Source organism: Cyrtonyx montezumae, unplaced genomic scaffold (genome assembly GCF_038088225.1).
Source record: "Cyrtonyx montezumae isolate F1298 unplaced genomic scaffold, pur_monq_1.0 scaffold_2, whole genome shotgun sequence".
NCBI lineage: Eukaryota > Metazoa > Chordata > Aves > Galliformes > Odontophoridae > Cyrtonyx > Cyrtonyx montezumae.
Genome location: NW_027071936.1, coordinates 14,844,488 through 14,862,699, shown reverse-complemented (window position 1 = coordinate 14,862,699; position 18,212 = coordinate 14,844,488). Strand labels below are relative to the sequence as shown.

At 38.7% G+C, this 18,212-nt stretch overlaps 1 protein-coding gene across 1 annotated transcript in view; it reads right to left on the bottom strand.

Annotated features, from left to right (window-relative positions):
* Positions 1–2,087, bottom strand: part of MMRN1 (multimerin 1) — a 37,250-nt gene extending 35,163 nt beyond the window's left edge. The window contains exon 1 of the mRNA XM_065736068.1: positions 1,570–2,087. Coding sequence (XP_065592140.1) covers positions 1,570–2,087 — 518 coding nt within the window. The remainder of the gene's footprint in view (positions 1–1,569) is intronic.
* Between the last annotated feature and the right edge of the window lie 16,125 nt (positions 2,088–18,212).

The following is an 18,212-nucleotide window of genomic DNA, read 5'->3' as shown; positions in this document are numbered from 1 at the left end:
GGATTCGGCATTTGGTTTTACGACAGGCTTTCATACTGCTACTCAGTCCTATGACACTGAGCTGTAAACCTTGCTTTACACCTTATTTCCTCAGTGTGCTCAAACAAATAAAGAGCTCTATGCATGTATCACAGAAGGTTGCTCCTTGATCAATCATGAAATAAGGGGTCACACAAATAACATCCTTTGCCTTTCCTCAACTGCAACCACATCCCATTGCAATAAGCACGAGATTCTTTTCAACAGAGTTATTTTCTGCTTTCTAGTTATACATTTTATGTACAAGTAGAAACAATATTTGCCAATTCAGTTATTCTGAAGATAAGTTTTCTCTGGATTATTAATCTTTGGGAAAGCTGTGGAAACTAAAGACTCTAAGCTTAGCACATGTTAAGACTAGATTTAAATGGAGATGAGAAACATGACCCAAGAAATAGAGAACCCGTTTAACACAGGTTATGTCAAATGCCGCCAAAAGCCATAATGAGGTGCCATAACAGATAACATACACTTCTAAAAATACTAGGAAAGTCACATGAAAAGCACAGGATCTCAGCTGGTATCACTTATAAGCTCAGATAAGGAATTCCTTTCTTTGATGTCTTTCCCACATCACTTACACAGATACCCAATGACCTGGAAGTCTTAGATAATTTCTTCGAAATTTGGAGGAACATGAGCTTATAGAGTCAAATTGCAACATAATCATAGATGTACTTCTAAGTGCCGGTATATTGTCCTCCATATGAACTTGAGAGTTTTTTCACATTTCAGATCTAAGCATTTGTGAAGTGCTATCAAAAGAAGAATGGTACATACTGAAAGCCCACTGTCCTTAAATAGTATGGAAAAGCACCAGTTCTTTGTGCCTTCCACTCTTTGTCAGTGTCTAAATATCTATCAGCAACTAAGTGAAGCTTTCAACACATCCCAAGTCAGTATTAACACTCCCATTTCAAACAGAAGACAGGGAAGCACAAAGAAAATAAAGTAATGTTCAGGACTGTAAAACCAGACAGTACAATATACTCCATTAAGCATAGCTATAGCATACTAAGTTACACAGTTCTGAATGTGCATTCACCTGCAACACTATCTAGAGTTTGTATCACAAAACGCTTCTACTTCACATCTTCCGTTGTTTGTAAATCTAATTTAGCTCAGAATACCACAAACAAAATCATTTTTAAGAGAATGAAATCTCACAATCTCTTGCATGCAAAGAAGAAAACAAGAAGCATTTACCGCGCTTAAAACAGGTAAGCTTCTATTGTAGTCCTTTCCTACCTGTACGCATATGACAATGACTTTCCTGTTGGTGCTGACATAAGTGCCTCAAGAACTAAAAACTGCAGCCTTTTCTCTGTCATAACTATGTGGCTTGGAGGGGTAAATACTGTACATTTGATTATGTGCATGTTTCTTCACTGTCTTAGGTCAATGCAGAAAGCAGTTTTGCTAAATTTACTAGGAGTTTTAATCAATTATTTCACTGGGAAAAGGAAACCAAACAACAGCATTCCTAAGAAGTACAGAAAAGACAAGAAAAAAAATTGCATTTCTCCTTACTTTTCTCTGGTAGCTTCCAAGCCAGATGGTTTATAAGTGGCATCCCTTTGAATGTTGGTGATACCGGTGCCGTGGGATGGCTGCAAGGGGGATCCATTCACTCTATCTGTATCCTGCTTTGAAGTGACCTCATGCAGTAGAGGAGCCTTTCTTGCATTGCTCAGTAAGTTCTTGATCTTATCTAAGTCAGCGTTCCCATCACTATGTCCTTTAGACAGGCTTGCAGGGATAGAGGTTGTAATATTAGAGGCTTCCTTACCCAGAGCATTGCCTGAAGATGAAGAAGTCAGTACCTGCAGTACATTCTGCTCAGCAGCTTGGATCTCAGAATGAGGTAACACTGCATCTGTCCCTGCATTCACAAAGTTATGCATTGCAGCTGGAGATGGAGTCAAATCTGAGTCACTTGTCAGTGCTTCACCACCCTGATACGTGGTCCAGAGCTCTCCTGGGAGATCAAATTCAGTGCTTCCGCTCGTTAAGAGCAATTGGAGCAGCAGGAAGATTACCTCCTTCATTCCGTTGGTTTGCAAGTACTACTGGAAGTCTCACATCTATTTCCCAAGCAAGAGCCCTGGATCTTCTCCCTCCTCCTGAGCTGCTACTCATACAGCAAAGAGCCCATCATGGAATGCCCCACTGGGCTTTATGTTTTGCAAAAAGGAAACAGATTTGGTCTTTCAAAACTGACTGAGGAAGCTCGGTTTCCTGTTTCTGTGGAGTCCCCTGCAACCTATGACCCCTTGGAGAGCAGGAGCCTGACAGCCTTAGTGGAAGGAAGAAAGAAGTTGCTGCAAAAGGTACAGGATAAAGGTTAATGACAATAGAAATGTGGAAAAAGACATAGTGTTAGGTAATCCTGAGGGAAAATAGCTGAAATAATTAAGCAACTTTCCTTTCACACACATGACCAGAGAGCTGAAGTGACCGGTCACCTGTGTGCTTCAGATGGTATGTACTTATGACCTCGTCATTAAAAAAAGACTTGGAAAAACATTACTGCACTGCATAAATTTGTCTTGTTTTTTGCTCTGCATTTGTCTTACCTTGTTTTTTGCTCTGAATATTTAAGCACACTTAATGCCAGACATGAGATGTTGAAGAATGGGTTGTGCTTCAAGCCTTCAAATGCAATCACTTAGCTGTAAGTAATCAGTCATTTATAACAATTCCTGGTCCTATAGCATTGCTCTCTAAGTTCAAAATGCAATGAATGAATGCAATCTCCAGAAAAACAAACAAAAAATACGAAACTATCAAGTAGCGAGCTAACACTCAACCACAGCAGCATGCTCAGGGCCTTAGCTGGGGGGGAAAGAAAAACAACACAACAGAAGAACATAATTCCCTACCATAGTGTAAAAAAAGGAACTCACTTTGGCAGAATAAGTGAATCAGATGATACAATAAACACTTCTCATGAATTATTCTGTCCAGGAACCATGTGACACTTAGAATAGTTCCAGCAGTTAACAAGGGAATTTATTACCAAGGAAAGATAGTCACATAGTTCAACTGCCAGTACCTACATTGACCACAGACCAGAAGGAGAAGCTTTTTGTACATTTGCTGGAATGCAGAGCACGTGAACAGTCAAGATTGGAAAGCACGTTTCAGTCCCTGTCGTCCAAACCCTGCTCAGTCAGGGTCTCCCAAAGCAGACTGTTCAAGACTACATCCAGGTGACTTTTGAAGACCTCCAAGGAGACGCCATACAATTCCTGGGCATCCTCTACCTGGTTACCAACACGGTAAATGTCTGATTCCTCCCCACGTGCGGAACTCTGCACTTGCCCTTGTGGACCTTCATTACTCGCCTATTAGCCCATTTCACCAGGCTGTAGAAGTTCCTTGGGATAGCAGCATGACCCTCTGGCATATCAGGCTCTCCACTCAGTCTTTTATCATATACAAACTTCTTGAGGGTACACTCTAACCCACCCATTAATGAAGATAGATCTTAGAGTACTTCCAGACTAAACAGAAGTGCCTAGTTTTGGATATACCAATACAGCTCTTTAGACAACAGCTTACTAACTATCTTGACTAGGTGTTCAGGTTTGTTGCTCACACAGAAGTACCTGGTGCCATTTCAGATCCTCTTGAATATAGGATACTTCTACGTAGTCCTGGCAAATATGACAAATGATATATGGTGTACACGTGACCTTTGAGTTTAAGGTACTTGAGAGCATTTCAGATGGTGATAGAAGCTTCAACACCTAGTTACAAAGTAGATCCATACTTCACGGATCTCAAATAACTAAATCTACTTAAACAATCCCAACCATAGACAAGACTGAAAAGAATATACTGAATCACTGAGTCCATTCCCTCTCTTTTACTGCACTTGAAATAAATGCAACCTCTTCAATAAAGTAATCAAGGTTTGAGATACAAAAATTAAGGTGGTTGGGGGTGCATTTTATCATTCCTCTTCTAATCTGTTTCATCAATGAATGAAAATCAGTGCCTCACAGGGCATGAATTTATTTTCACAATCAAGGCCATGTAAGGCAAAATGCTATTCTAAAGAAACATTAATTGCACCCTAAACATATGATTGTAAGTCCACACATAGGAAAGACCAGAGGAAGATAGATGTTCAGTTGTAAGGTAAATAACTCCTAATGACGGTACTCCACAAGGAAATAGTATAGAGAATGGTATATTTTAAGTAGTTCTATATAAACAGTATACAGATAATACAAAAGAGAAGATGGCTCACCTTTATGATGACAAGGCTCGCAGGGGACTCCACATGGGAGGGATTTCCAAGAAAAAATCCTTCCCTGGTGGTGGTCAGCCCTTAAATGGGGTTTGAGAGAGGTGGAGCCAGGCTCCACCCCTTCCACTCACAGGTTTATCACCTTCACCTGTGCCCCCATGGCTGACTCGGTGCTCACCTCAGGTGACCAATCAGTGGTTCAGGCCATGATTCAGCAGTTCTCATACATCAGTATAAAAGCAGAACTGTCTTTCTCACATAAAAAGGATTCTTCCTCTACTCAGTAATAACAAAAATACTGAAAAAACCTTTTGTATATAGCATACAGCAGACAGTCTAACAGACAACCTCATTTGAAGGCCACAAGTGAATACTTCTCTTTCTGAGCTCCACATTCAAGATTCTGATTAAAACAATAACCTGAATTAGAATTAATCTTGTCATATTTTTAGAAATCCCAAACCCAAATAAAAAGAGTGGTAAATTAAGTCTTGACTGTATTTGCAGATTAAATTTAAGTGGGCTTTAGAAATAAAACTGCATCTGTTTAATTCATACAATCGATTTGCTAATAACAAAGATTGGATTCTGCTCTGTGTTACTCCACTGCAAGTGATAATTATGCCTCTACAGTCAATACAGCAAATGCAGACTTCCACCAGAGCAAAGCAGAGTAGAAGAGCCTGACTCCAGGCGGTCAAAAGATATGATTACAACTGGGTTTTTTTCTTTCTGTATTTGAACAGACTTAAATGAAAATTTATTGGTTTATGTCGTTTAATTAATAAATGTCTGGGTGGCTGATTGAAAGTTACTACTGGACGAAGCTGTTTCATTTATCAGAACACTCCATGACTGTAATAAACACCAGATATCAGCTTCAGATTACTGCATGCTGGATTGGAATCCCAAGTCAGCAAAAAAGCAAGATATAAACATAGAAGCACTACAGTTAGAAAAGACCTCCAAGATCATCCAGTACAATCGTGTGCCTAGCATCAATGTTTCCCACTAAACTATGTCCCTCAGTAAACCATCTAAACATTTCTCAAACACCCCCAGGGACAGTGACCACACCACCTCACCAGGCAGCCTGATGCAGCACCTGACCACTCTTTCAGGAGAAACTTTTCCTAATATCTAAACAGAAAATCCACTTGCGCAACTTGAGGCCAATCCCTCTAGTCCAATAAGTAGTTAAACAGGAGAAGAGGCTAACTCACATATTACCACAGCCTCCTGTCAGGTGGGTGTACAGAGAGATAAAGTTGCTCCTAAGCTTCTTCTCTTCTACACTGAGTAATCCTAGCTCTCTCAGACAGCCCTCTGTAAGGCTTATGCTCCAAACTCCACACCAGCTTCATTGCCCTTGTCTGAACAAGCTCCAGAGCTTCAGTATTTGTCCTGTAGTGAGGGAAGCAAAAATGAACACAAAACTCAAAAAGTAGCCTCATGGATTTTTACAGTATAACACAGAAATTAACCTGGGAGAAGTTGGACCTCAGGTTCCCAGTCTGTATTAGATTCAACTATAAGTCAGTTTAGCTTGTGAACTGCCTATAATATTCTGGAGATGAAGCCATTCCCAAGGGCTTAAAAAAATATCAAAGACATCAGAAAACAATTACTTACATAGCCTTAAGACCAACACTAAGAAAAGCTTGAGTAACCCGTGCAGTCAAAGCCCTGCCTTACTGCATTTAATTCAGGGGAGCGTGGCAAGCTGTGGACTAAACAACAGTTCTGAAGGTTAGAGATTTTTGGATGCACTTCTGTCTGTAGTGTGACATTCCCACACGTATCTGCTACCAAGAAAGCTTTGTTGGCAACACTTAGTGAAAAACAAACCAGTGTTAACAAGGATAAGCACAGGAAAACTCACATGCTAGTTCATTTCCTACCCTATTGATCCAAAATGTTCAATTAAAAATAAGTTAGACAACACTGTGACAGAACATTGGACAAGTAATTCCTCAATGAATAGCACATTTTTAATCCTGAACTGGGTTCTCACGGTGTAAGACCGTTCAACTAAGAGAGATGATGAACTCCCCCAAACAGCACAGCAGCAGGGGACTGGAAAATGACATTTATCTGAAAACTGGAAGCAACCAAACCCCTCTCTAATCTAAGTATGGGCAGGTCATCAAATGCTGCTAATTAATACAGAGCATGAATCATCTCTGTTTTGAAGACCATATTCAGCATGTATTCCTCTTTCCTTTGGCAAAAATATTGCTTGGTTTGGCTGTATTTTCGCTCAAAACAACAGGGAGGAAAAGGGACATTAGGAAGCTTCCATTATGGCTTCCACAGCAAAAAGAAGGGAATAGAAAATGGAAAAGTGACCAAAGAGCAACAACACAAAGCAGGAAAAACAAACGAACAAAAAAAATAAGGCACCTTCCCATTTCATTTTCCCCTTTCTATTCAGCTCCCTGTATTTTCTGGAAAGCATAAACGATATGTGGGGCACCTCAAGCATTGCAGCCAGAAACAACCCATAATCACCAAGTTAATAAAACTGGCAGGTCTGTCAGGCTGTGCAAGGAGCAACCTGCAGCTGGCTGTGCCTACACACTGCAATAATCAAACTGCAGCAATAGTTGATCACTGTATTTCTTATAAATGCTGTTTCCATGGCAAATACACAGGCTCGGTTTCCTACAACCGCTCTCTATTGTCACTTCTCTTGTAGATAGGTATTACATAGAAAAATAAATATATTAGTTCTCACCTCTTGTGCAGCTCAGTCTGGAGTGAGAAACATGGTTGCTTACCATGACTCTCAAGTCACGTGGAAGGCCATTTGCTTTTTCCAAGCAGAAGGAGTATTGAGCAAGACATGCGAAGAGTAATTTTTAATAAGTACAATCAATAAAAAAAAAAAATCCCGCACATATAAACAAAAAACACGCATGCATTCCCCTAGGACCACAAGGCATAAATATGCCAGCCCATACGGTTTAAAGTGAGCTTTGATTGGATAACTACTTCGTAGTACAGTGGGGAAAGGAAGTTGGTACGCCTAGGATTATAAAAGGAGTTCTCTCACTGCTGTGGTAAATATGTGTTTAGTCCAGCTGGATCTGTAATTAGGTTTTTGTATTTCATACATTAGCTTGGTAGAAAAGTTGAAGATGCTGAATGCCTTCACAATAAACCAATACGATTTGCAATGACTGGCTGGAGCCAGTTTCCTGAACTGATTTTGATTTAAGCTCCTCAGTTTCTTTCCTAGAATTATTTTATAATGTTTCTCTCCATTTTTATCTACTTCAATAAAGATACTTGGGCATCTAAATTCCTTAAAAGTAAGCATCTGAAAACAGTGTAGATATCCTCTGGATGCATTCACTGAGATGATACTCACTTTCCCACTCAGAAAATGGTGTATATCCACAAGGAAAATCGATAAAAACAGGTTTATTTAACCAGAAAAAAATTGCAAATCAGCCGAAATTTACCATTCCCTGTAGCCTTTGAACCCGGCTTTAAAACCTCATTCTGTAACTGTGCATGCTACACTTTAAGGCTGTGCCTTGTTTTTCCAAAAACCTTGGTAATGTGTAAAATATAAAAACACTGAAGGCTTCTCAAAGTGCTCTGCATTTTCAAGATGGTTGCTCTTCCAAGATCAAGGAGTGAGCCCTTAGCTTTCTACAGAGAAGCTTTCCCCATTATGTGGAAAATTGAATTGTGAGACTCATCCCTTGCACGTGCCATTAATTATATTCCTAGAAAATCAGTTACCAGTCTTGACATGTCCTGGGAGAAAAACCAAAGGAGAGTAAGAAGAACCTCACTGTGTAATCTTCAATTTGAACAATTGTACATCTATTGTAGTGACTAATTTTTCTCTTGAAACTAAAAGGCAAAGAGGGGGTGACTAATGTACTGCTGCAGCTGGGAGTTGAGATTTGGACTGGAGCCTGAAAGAGCTTAATTTAGAAAATAATGAGCTTTGGGATTGAGTGCTAAATCTAAATATATTTATGTGTGCTCATGTAAATTAACTGTGACACAGTAAATGTCAAACAAGTGCTAAGGTTTGAAAGATCCTCCTTTCTTATCAGTATCAATAAGAAAAACTGGAAGTTAGAGAGTCAATAGAGATAAGAACAAGAAGTAACGGCCAACAGCAGCTGACCTCCAACAGAAGATCAAAATCCTTGTACCAAGTGAACACATGATTTCTTGTTTCTCATGCCACCTTCATCCTTTTGTTTCAACTTTAATACTGAACCCCTCAGAGCAAGTCACTAGATCAACAGAAAATGTTACTTTTAAAAGAAAATAAATGAAGTCTTGTTTCATCAAAACTTTTGTAGGTTTTTATTTTTCTCTGACTAGAAAACCCACAAATAAATAACTTTGTGTGTTTTATTGGTAACACCAGCCTCCCACTGGTGGAAAGATTAAAGGGAAATGGAAAAAAAAATAAATTGAATAACTGAGGAAAACATTACAAAAGAAGAATCCCTTACAGAATAAATACAAGTGAATGTAAAATTGCTCCTCTTTATAAGCAAAGGAATTAAAATTTCAAAGGCGCTTGTCAAACTCTTCTCCTTTCTTCTATCAGCTCTGCTAGAGAGTGGAGACTTGATACGAACTGAACCCAATATGTTACATCATTTGTTGCTGAAAGGTAGAACCAGCTTCTGAGGAGTCTAAGATCTCATTATGACTCTGAGCACAGTGTTCCTACAGGAGGTACACCAGTAAGAGCCTGCCTAACCTATCTTCCAGGATTGCCTTTAAATGCTTATGTAAAGATCAGGCAACGTCTACGATCCTGGGCAGGAAAGCACCGAGATTGGCTTGAAATTTCTACATAATATTAAGACATGGAAAAGGAAGCAACATTTTCCAAGCATCAAGCAAATAAATCACTGAAACTTAGCACAGGTAGAACAAAGGGGCTTGGAAAGCACAGCCTGCTGGAGCACCAAATCTGAACCTATTTGAGCATGAAACCCCAGAGGGACCAAGAATGACAAAGGCCTTACCCTCTCCTTGAAAACTAAAGCTTTACACACAATTTACCTTTTCCCATGGAACAGGAAACATCAATTATGGAAAACCGTGCAGTTTAATCATAAGACATTGTGAGGCCACAAGTACCAGGACCCTTAACAGACATAGAAACATCAAAGCAGTCACTATTTCGACCATCTATTTCATGCCTTGAGAGGGTGATTACGTGAACTTTTTATGTTATATTGCAGTGAATATCACTGATGAAAAAGGCCCCATAACTTCTCTACATTACTTAGACAGCATGATAAATACTGCCCTTGCTATACCTGCAGTACTCCTTCCTCCAGCTTATCATACAGCATGAGCAGGATCTCCTACAGATCTTCTCTACTCAGAGCAAGACGACTGGGCTAGATGCTCATCTACCTTTCTCTGCCCATACCTAAAATTTCTTAAGTGTGAGAACTTCTCATTTCCTTAAAGATCTTTGTGTTGTGTTTGATGGCAAGAGCAACTAGCTGCTGACCAGGTAACTATTGCCAGACTTACTGTGAGTTTTGCTTTTCAAATACAGTTGTATGATGTAAAACTTGCTAGCCACAATTAACACACAGAAGTAGCAAGCAGACATAATGTAGAATGATGTGTCTATGACCCTCAAATAAAATGCATCATGAAGGACCACAGGCATGGGATTACAGCAGGAGCCTTAAAGTGCTGGTACCAAATCATATCTGAGGCTCCAAGTCTAAGACCTAGTCAGCTATTAGTCATAAAAAGAAATAAAGCAACATTGGTAGCTGAGTACACAGTTCAGGCAAAAAAAGAACAAAATAATAATATAGATTCATAGATAAATTAGGTTGGAAAGGACCTACAAGATCATCTAGTCCAATGCTCCCCCTAACACCATACATACCCACTAAGCTAGTAAATCAAATCCCTTAGCACCTCATCTAAACGCTTCTTGAACAGCGCTAGGGATGGTGCCTCAACCACCTCCCCAGGCAGGCCATTCCAGTGCCTGACCACTCTGTGAGAAAAAATATTTTCCTCTTATCTAAATCTTCCCCGGCGCAACTTCTGGCCATTCCCTCTTGTTTTCAATGTACTTCCTTTCACAGAAAATACTCTCAATATGTATACAGTACTTAATTGATATAAAATAATACATTATTGTAACAACAGAAAGACCAGCACAATGACAAGACAATACAAAAAGAAACAAAAATGCTCAGTTGTCTCTGAGGATCTAGGCTCACAGTAAAGAAATCCAAAAAAGAGGGGATCTCCAACCAGAGATCCTTCCTCAGCAGCAGTAGTTCCTTAAATGAGGTCAAAGAAGGCAAGAGCCTGGCCTCCACCTCTGCTTGCAGCGCTGCCCAGGTTTTTTCTCCAGGTGCTCAATCAATGGATGGGGCCATGACTCAGCAGCAGTTCCCATACAAATGGGATGTCAACATGATGTCACAGATCAAGGAAGAAAGGAGTAAACAAACAAAAATTAGCCCAACTCCAGATTGAAAAAAGAAGAGTCCACATCTTACTTCTCCCAGCTGGGGATACTGACTGTACCGTAACTCACCGCCAACTCCCTGAAGCTATCAGGTTTAATACCCAGAGCAGCACTGCAAGGGCATATGTCATTTTTAACTCCAAATACTCTGAGCTGTGGAAGTACCATCATAAGTAGAGGAAAAGTAATTGCTTCATTAAACAGTTTTGCGTTGTATTAAACTAACAGTAAGTCCTTGGTCTTGCACAAGAATCTTTATGCTTTCTGCTCAACAAAAGATGTTAAATGTGACAAAATGATAGAGAACTTGGGCAATCTAGTCTTCAGTTTGGATGCAACATGCAAAAGAAAAAAGAACAGAGCAGTCTACACTGAGAAAAGCAGACTGAAATCACAAGGTGAAAAAGCATCAGCGTGTTCCACAGTCCTGCTCAAGCCTTACCACTAAACAGGTTAACCAGGGGTATTTCTAGGTGTTGGTGGGGGGGAAGTAGGGTCTCAATTGTTGTAAATTAACTCTTTGCTAATGACATGCATTGCAGATGACAATCCACTTGCAGTGTCACAGAACAGAGACATGCCTGGCTACCTAGGAGCAATCAGGGTCTATAAAATGTTTTGTATGGTCTGCTGAGAAGTACGGACTTGACAAATTAACAACACACAGGAAAATGAAATGACAATGGCTTATTACTGGCTTTGCAAACTGCTTGAACCAAGTAGCACATTTTACTGTGAGGTTGCAGGTAGGGACCTAAGATACATGCTTGTGATTGAACATGAGCTATGCTCGACCCTTGCAATAATGAAATTTTCCCTTTGAGTACCATTTCAATTTCTACATTTTCTGCTTCACTGTTGCTTTGCCACCCCCAGACACATTTGCCGAGTTAAAATCACTCCTAACTGATAAATTTGAGAAATGGAGGGGTGGAAAAGGTAACAGCAGTTTGGGATGGCAACTGTTGCTGTGCAACAAAATATAGACCCCTAAATCAGTAGGCTACAGCCTTCCTAAATCTACTAAAAAAAAAAAAAATCAATGTATGTTATAGAAATTAATGGCAACACCCATTCAATATCACAGCGTACCTTTAGATAACTCACTATAACAGGCATGTAATACAATTGGGTAATACACTCATTGTGGCATATATACTGTCTGCATCATGGTCTAGTAATCAGCCTCACTTCTGTTTGGATCAGGTGAGGGGGATAGGGGTACTGTAGACACGAAAAAAAAGAAAAGACACAGTGATTGCTGGCAGGCTTATGATACCATTAATTTTTGACTCCGTTTCTTTTGATAGAGTTGCTCTACTCAAAACCACTTATGGTTCTAGGACATACACACCATACCAAAGACACGCAGAACTTCAGGGGTTAGAAGGGAGCTCTTGAAAACATCAAGTCCAACATCATCACCAAAGCAAGCTTCCTAGACAAGGTTACAAATGCAGGCATCCAAGCAAGTCTTGAATGTTTCCAGAGAAGTAAACTCTACAGCCTCTATGAGCAGCCTGTGCCAGTGCTCCATTATCTGCACTGTGAAGTTCTTCAGCACATCTATAAAACACAGTGTACATGGTCATTCCTCCCTAGGTGCAGGACTTCACACCTTGCTCTTGTTCCTCATCCAGTTCCTCTCTGACCAACTCTGCAGCCTGTCCAGGTCTCACTAAATGGCTAGACAGCCTTCTGGTGTATCAGCCGTTCCTCCCAGCTTCGTATATCAATAATCTTGCTGAGGGGAGGACACTACCCCTCAAAGTCATTGATGAATAGCACCAGACCAAGCCCTAAAAGTAACACTAAATACAGGTCTCCAACTAGACTCTAAACCAACCATCAAAACGCTCTGAGCACTACCATTCAGCCAGTTCCCAACCCACTTCACTATCCACTCATCTATTCTACATCTCCTCAGTTTCACTATGAGGATACTGTGATAAAAGCCAAGTATACTATAACTACTGCTCTCCCTTGGGATGGGTGCATGTTTATATTAATAGTTTCTTTGATCAATTTCTTTTACCTTTCTCATACTCAGTGTTAAAAATCTCATGCTATTATAGCTGTACCAACAGTGCTAATAGAACGTGGATTTATGTCTCATTTTCGATGCCTTTGTCTCACATTAACACCATAACATAATCTGATCCAGCTATGCAGTACTTCACACTACAAAATCACACAAAATCCTTCTCTTCCTTGTTAAATGTTCAGCTCGTAACGAAATCCACGATACTATTTCTCTCAAACTAGCTTTAAGATCTTGCTTTACCTTGTGTTTTAACACCATAATGGAGATCATTCAGATCACTAAAAACAGATCTCTCTCTATCCCCATGCAAAATATTTGGGGCATCTTGCTCTCAAGTATAAATCCTAGACTGCAAACAAAATTGAAAAAGTAAAGAAACTAAACAAATAAAGAAATTACCTCCCGCTTGTTCCTAGAATGAAAACAGACATCCACACACAAATCTTTTATCCTTACAGTACTCATTTTCCCTGGAACAATAAAGCAGGCATATCAAAATCAGAGTAAATGCTTTGAATAACCTATTAAACAATATTTAAAACACTTACTTTATATTTATCCTCACTGAAAATAGCATCCCTAATTTACAAAAAGAAAAAACACCTGAAAAAACAAGAATTTTTTCTGTTTCTACAAATTCTCTTAATTGAACATTGTAAAAAACAAAACAATATTGCCACAATAAAATAAACAGTTGACATAACCCTTGAAAATGTTTTTGTAAGGATATCCTCCTAAACCACAATTATAAAAGTAAAGAGAAAAAACTCAAAACGTTGTTCAAAATTTACATAGAACTACTGAAGAACTACTACAGATTGAGACAATAAAGTAAATAAAAAACTTAAAAAAAAAATTAAAAATTACATGCCTAAGTATTTGAGATCCTGAACTTTTTACTAATTAAACCCTATTAACAGTACTTAGAACAACATACCTCAAACTCCAAATTAGATAACTTCAAAAAGCCACTGAAACGACAACAAAATGAACGCAAATAAAGAATGATATCAAAAAAAAAAAAAAAAGCTCACCAATCTTCAAATACGAAAGCTACCAAAAAAAATCAAAAAAAATTTTTTAACAATAGATCCTTCGTCAGCAGTCACCAACCCTTTAATGAGATGTCAAAGAAGTAGAGGCAGCAAAAGTAAATTGTCTTCATCAATGCTCCCAGAGCTGACCTGGTATTTTCTCCAGGTGCTTTTATTTACCTCAGAAGGGTAAACTTGCCCATGAGTAATAGTACATTTCTTTAACTCTGGATGACAAACAGATTGTGAATTCAACTCCTTGTATCCACTTGAAGATGCACCTGTACATTTGACTTCAATGCTGTCTGTATGTATGCAGATGTGGATCATTACAGCAGCACAATGGCATCTGCAACATTGCATCATCCTTTGAAATTATTACTTTAGGGAATGTTGCCAAAAAGACAGTGCTGAGAACTACAGGATGCAAAGGGTAAGTCTAGCAAAATGACTGCCTTTGCCACAGGTTTCCAAACTTTTTTGTTTACAGATGCCAGAACTTTTCTAGATTTACCAATGATTGAGCACCTGGTTAAGGGACACAGACAATCCTGGGAGCACAGGTGAAAGCTATTCACCTGAAACCATGTTCCACCCCTCCCTAAGCCTCATTTAAGGACCAGCTGCAGCAAAAGAAAAAGCTCTATCTGGAAATTCTTTTTTTTTTTTTTTTTTTTTTTGGAATATATAAAGAACACTAAGTGGTGGGATTTTTTTTTTTTTTTAATTGGTTGGGGGTTGTGATTTTTATCTAAGAATTATAGTGTTGTTTTCTTTTTGCTAAGTTGTTTTTTCCATTAGTTTTTTTTTTTTATAATTACTAAATGAATGCTGTAAGGAAAGCTTCAGTTTTTGTTCATTATTTTTTTTTTTCTCTACATTATGTAGTAAACTTTTGATATTAATTTTACTTAATCGTGGTTTTTGAAATCTCTTATTTTTCTCTGAAGTGGTGAGTATGAGAAAATTATTGACATTTCAGTAGAAATGCAGAGTAAAAATATTATTGAGTTACTGGATGTTTGAAAATATTTATTGTTTGTGTTGAGTATTTCCATGAGAAAACTACAGAAAAGTTTTAAAAATGTGCATTTCTCTTTTTTCCTTACAATGTGTTTAGTGCCTTTAACACCACAGGAAGAAAAAACAGTTTGTTAACTAAAGTATGTGAAAGAAAGAACTTGAACTTGAGTTATTAATTTCAGAATGCGTATTATAAACTTAAAAAGATATATACAAATAATTTTTAACCAAAACTTATCCTACTGAGTGTCCTTTTCTTTTCTTGTAAATAAGCAACTATTTTTATTTCATTTTTTCTCAGAGTCAGGTTATTGTATGTTTTACCTTTTTCCTTTGCATCAGGTTGTTCTCCTCTTTTTTTCTCAACTGTGTCACTTTCCTTTCTTGTCTTCCTTTGCTTTGCCGTTCTTCTCAGTGTTAGGTTTTTTCTTTCTTGCTTTTCTTTTTTCCTCTGCTTCAGTTCTCTTTTCATCATTTTTTCTTTATTTTTTGGTCTTCTTGCCTTGTGTTCATTTTCAGCATCATCTTTTTCTATGTTTGGTTTTGTCTTCCTTCTCTACAGCTACTTATTCTGTTTTTTCCTTATTAGTCTGCATAGGGATTTTATCTGTCTTGTCTTGCCTTTTTCACTGTAAGATTATTCTCTTTCTTGTGTTGTCTTCGTCCTTGGCATCAGCTTACAGTCTGTCTTATTTTGCTTTATTCTTTTCCATTGTGTAGGTTTTTTTGCCTTACCTTACTCAGTGGCTTCAGGTTTTTACTGTTTTTGTGTTGTGTTTTTCCTGTGTCAGGTTTTTGTCCTATCTTGTCTTGCACCTTTGCTTTGGGTTTTACTTTGTTGTGTCTTGCCTTCCTTCTCCGTTTCAGGATTATGTCTTTCTTGCCCTGTCTTTCTTTTCTGCATCAGGCTTTTCTGTTTTTTGCTTTAGCTTAGGTCACTGCATCAGAACTTGTTGTCTTGTTTTCTTTATTCCTCTCTGTAAGCTTCTTTCTTGCCTTGCTTTCCCTTTATTCTTTGTATCTGGTTTTTCTTAGTCTTCATTTTTCTTCATGCTCTGCATCAGGTTTTAATCTCTTGCCTTGCTTTCTTTCTCAGTCTCAGGTTTTTGTTTGTATTGCCTTGCTTTTTTCCTTTCGCTTGTTTTTCTGTTCGTTACTTGCCTTCTTCCTCTGCATCTGGTTATTGTATGTCTCTTTTTCCCTTCACCTTCTGTGTCAGCTTTTTTCTTTATTGCCTTGCCTTCCTTTTCTGCATTAGCCATTTGTTTCTTACCTTCCTCCTCACCATCAGTTTTTATTCTGCCTTCCCTTGCCTTTTTTGTCTGTTCTTTTTTTGTCTTAACTTACCTGTGTTAGTTTTTTGTCAGTCTTGCTTTGCCTCCTCTGCATCAGCTTTTATTATATTCTGTTGCTTTCATCCTCAATTCTATCTCTTAGTCTATCTCGCTTTGCCTTCTTCACCTGCATTAGGTTTCTCTATTCTGCATAGTTAATTTTGGTGGCCACGAGATACGTAATATTTTCATTTGCTAAACATGTCAGATTAAAGATTAGCAGCACTAAAGCCAACTTTCAAATATGTGACGTGAGAAATGGTGTGTTGTAGTAACACAGTCATGCATGTGAATGGCTTATTCACTCATCACCTTTGGGCTGTTAATATCTTTGAAAGGTGAACCTCCAACTTTTTGCAACTTGTCATTTCTCTTTCATGTGCTGTCTGCATTGCTGTAGAAATTTTTGGAAGTAGGTAGTTTGAATTTAAGTATGCTACTGTCTGGATTTTGCGTTTGCTTCAACAGTTTGCTGTTGTTGTGCTTATTTAAAGCTGGTGCTTTCCCTGTGTATCTCCTGCAAAAAGCTGCCATTCAGGCTTTGGCTGCACTAGTTCCAGTACTTAGTTTGGAAGCAGGATAATTTAGAGCATGCTGTGTTGTCATTAACCTCGGGTACATTTGGTGCAGGCCACTGTCTGAAATAGGATTTGAGCCTAGACTGTCAGTGGAGCTCATCTTGCATGATGATTCCCAATTTACTGGTATCAAGTGCTGGCAGTTATATCAGGGAGAGTGAAGTATTGGATCACTTGTGAGTAAGACCATTGTTGCCCTTGTTCAGTCTGCTCATTGGTGTTCTGTAATGGGGAACATATTAAGGATCAGTATTGACTTTGACATGGATCCTTCTGTGAGCCTGATGTGATATACTTGGTGTCTTCGATTAGAAATGCTGTTGCAGCATTAGCCTCCTTACCACTTGAGCTGTTGGTTTTCAGAGTACAGCTTCGTTTAAGGTCCCATGGGGGTATTTCTACTTTTACTTAAACTTTTAAAGTAATGAATTCTTTTGGTCTGAAGTGGTATCATCACTTATGTGAAATGTGATATTTTTGCAGCTTCAACCTTGACTGCAAGTAAGGGAGTGAAAAGCCTGGTGAGTTTTGTCTGTAACAGAGATGGTGTTTAACTGTGACGTCCTTTTTTCCCTTAGTTTAAAGATAGCGCGATTATGTCAACTGGGGTCATATTTATGATGTTTGAGATGGACCTCCAACTTGTTTAAACATGCATTAAGGCTGCTCCAAAAGTAATGCTACTTGTTTTATTTCAATGGCCAGTGAGGTCAGAGGTGGATGTTGGTGATATTGCAGTAGAAGCTGAACTTCCTTGCTGGTGTTCCATTACATTTTGTTACTGTGCAATTGATGACAACATAAGGGCAAAACTGTGTTTGATGTCTAAGTGCATATCAAGCGAGGATGTGTAACTAAATATCTTCATGAAGCAGAAAATGCATCCGTTCACATTCATCAGTGTTTGTTTTATGTTTATTGAGACCATAATAGTAAAACGAGATGAGAAGTACAGTGATAAAAGTGTGTTGATAAATTCTTTGGCGACAGGAAATGAGGGTGAGCCCAAATTCAGCAGCCACACACATGAAAGAAAGGAGCTGCTTTACTTTTAAAAGGTTTCAGGTAGGCAAGTTTCTCCAGCAAGAGATGCTGTCATCCCTCCTGTTAACCCTTAAATGAGGTCTCTGTTTCAGGCTGTGACTTAACTTCTACAGTTTCTGCACATTCCGTGTGACTACAGTGAGGTGGTAGGTTGTGTTTTAACTGTAACAGCAGTGACATGAGAGAAGCCATGTTTTAGATGGCCTTGTAGATTTTTATGGGCATGGTGCACAGGCTCTTCATCACTGCTGGCAGTAGTTCATAGTTAATGGTGGTGGCTATATTGAATAAGTGCTTTGTAAGGTGTTTGCTCCATCAGTGTTATTGTACTCTTTGTTGTTACCATGGATGTAAGGAAG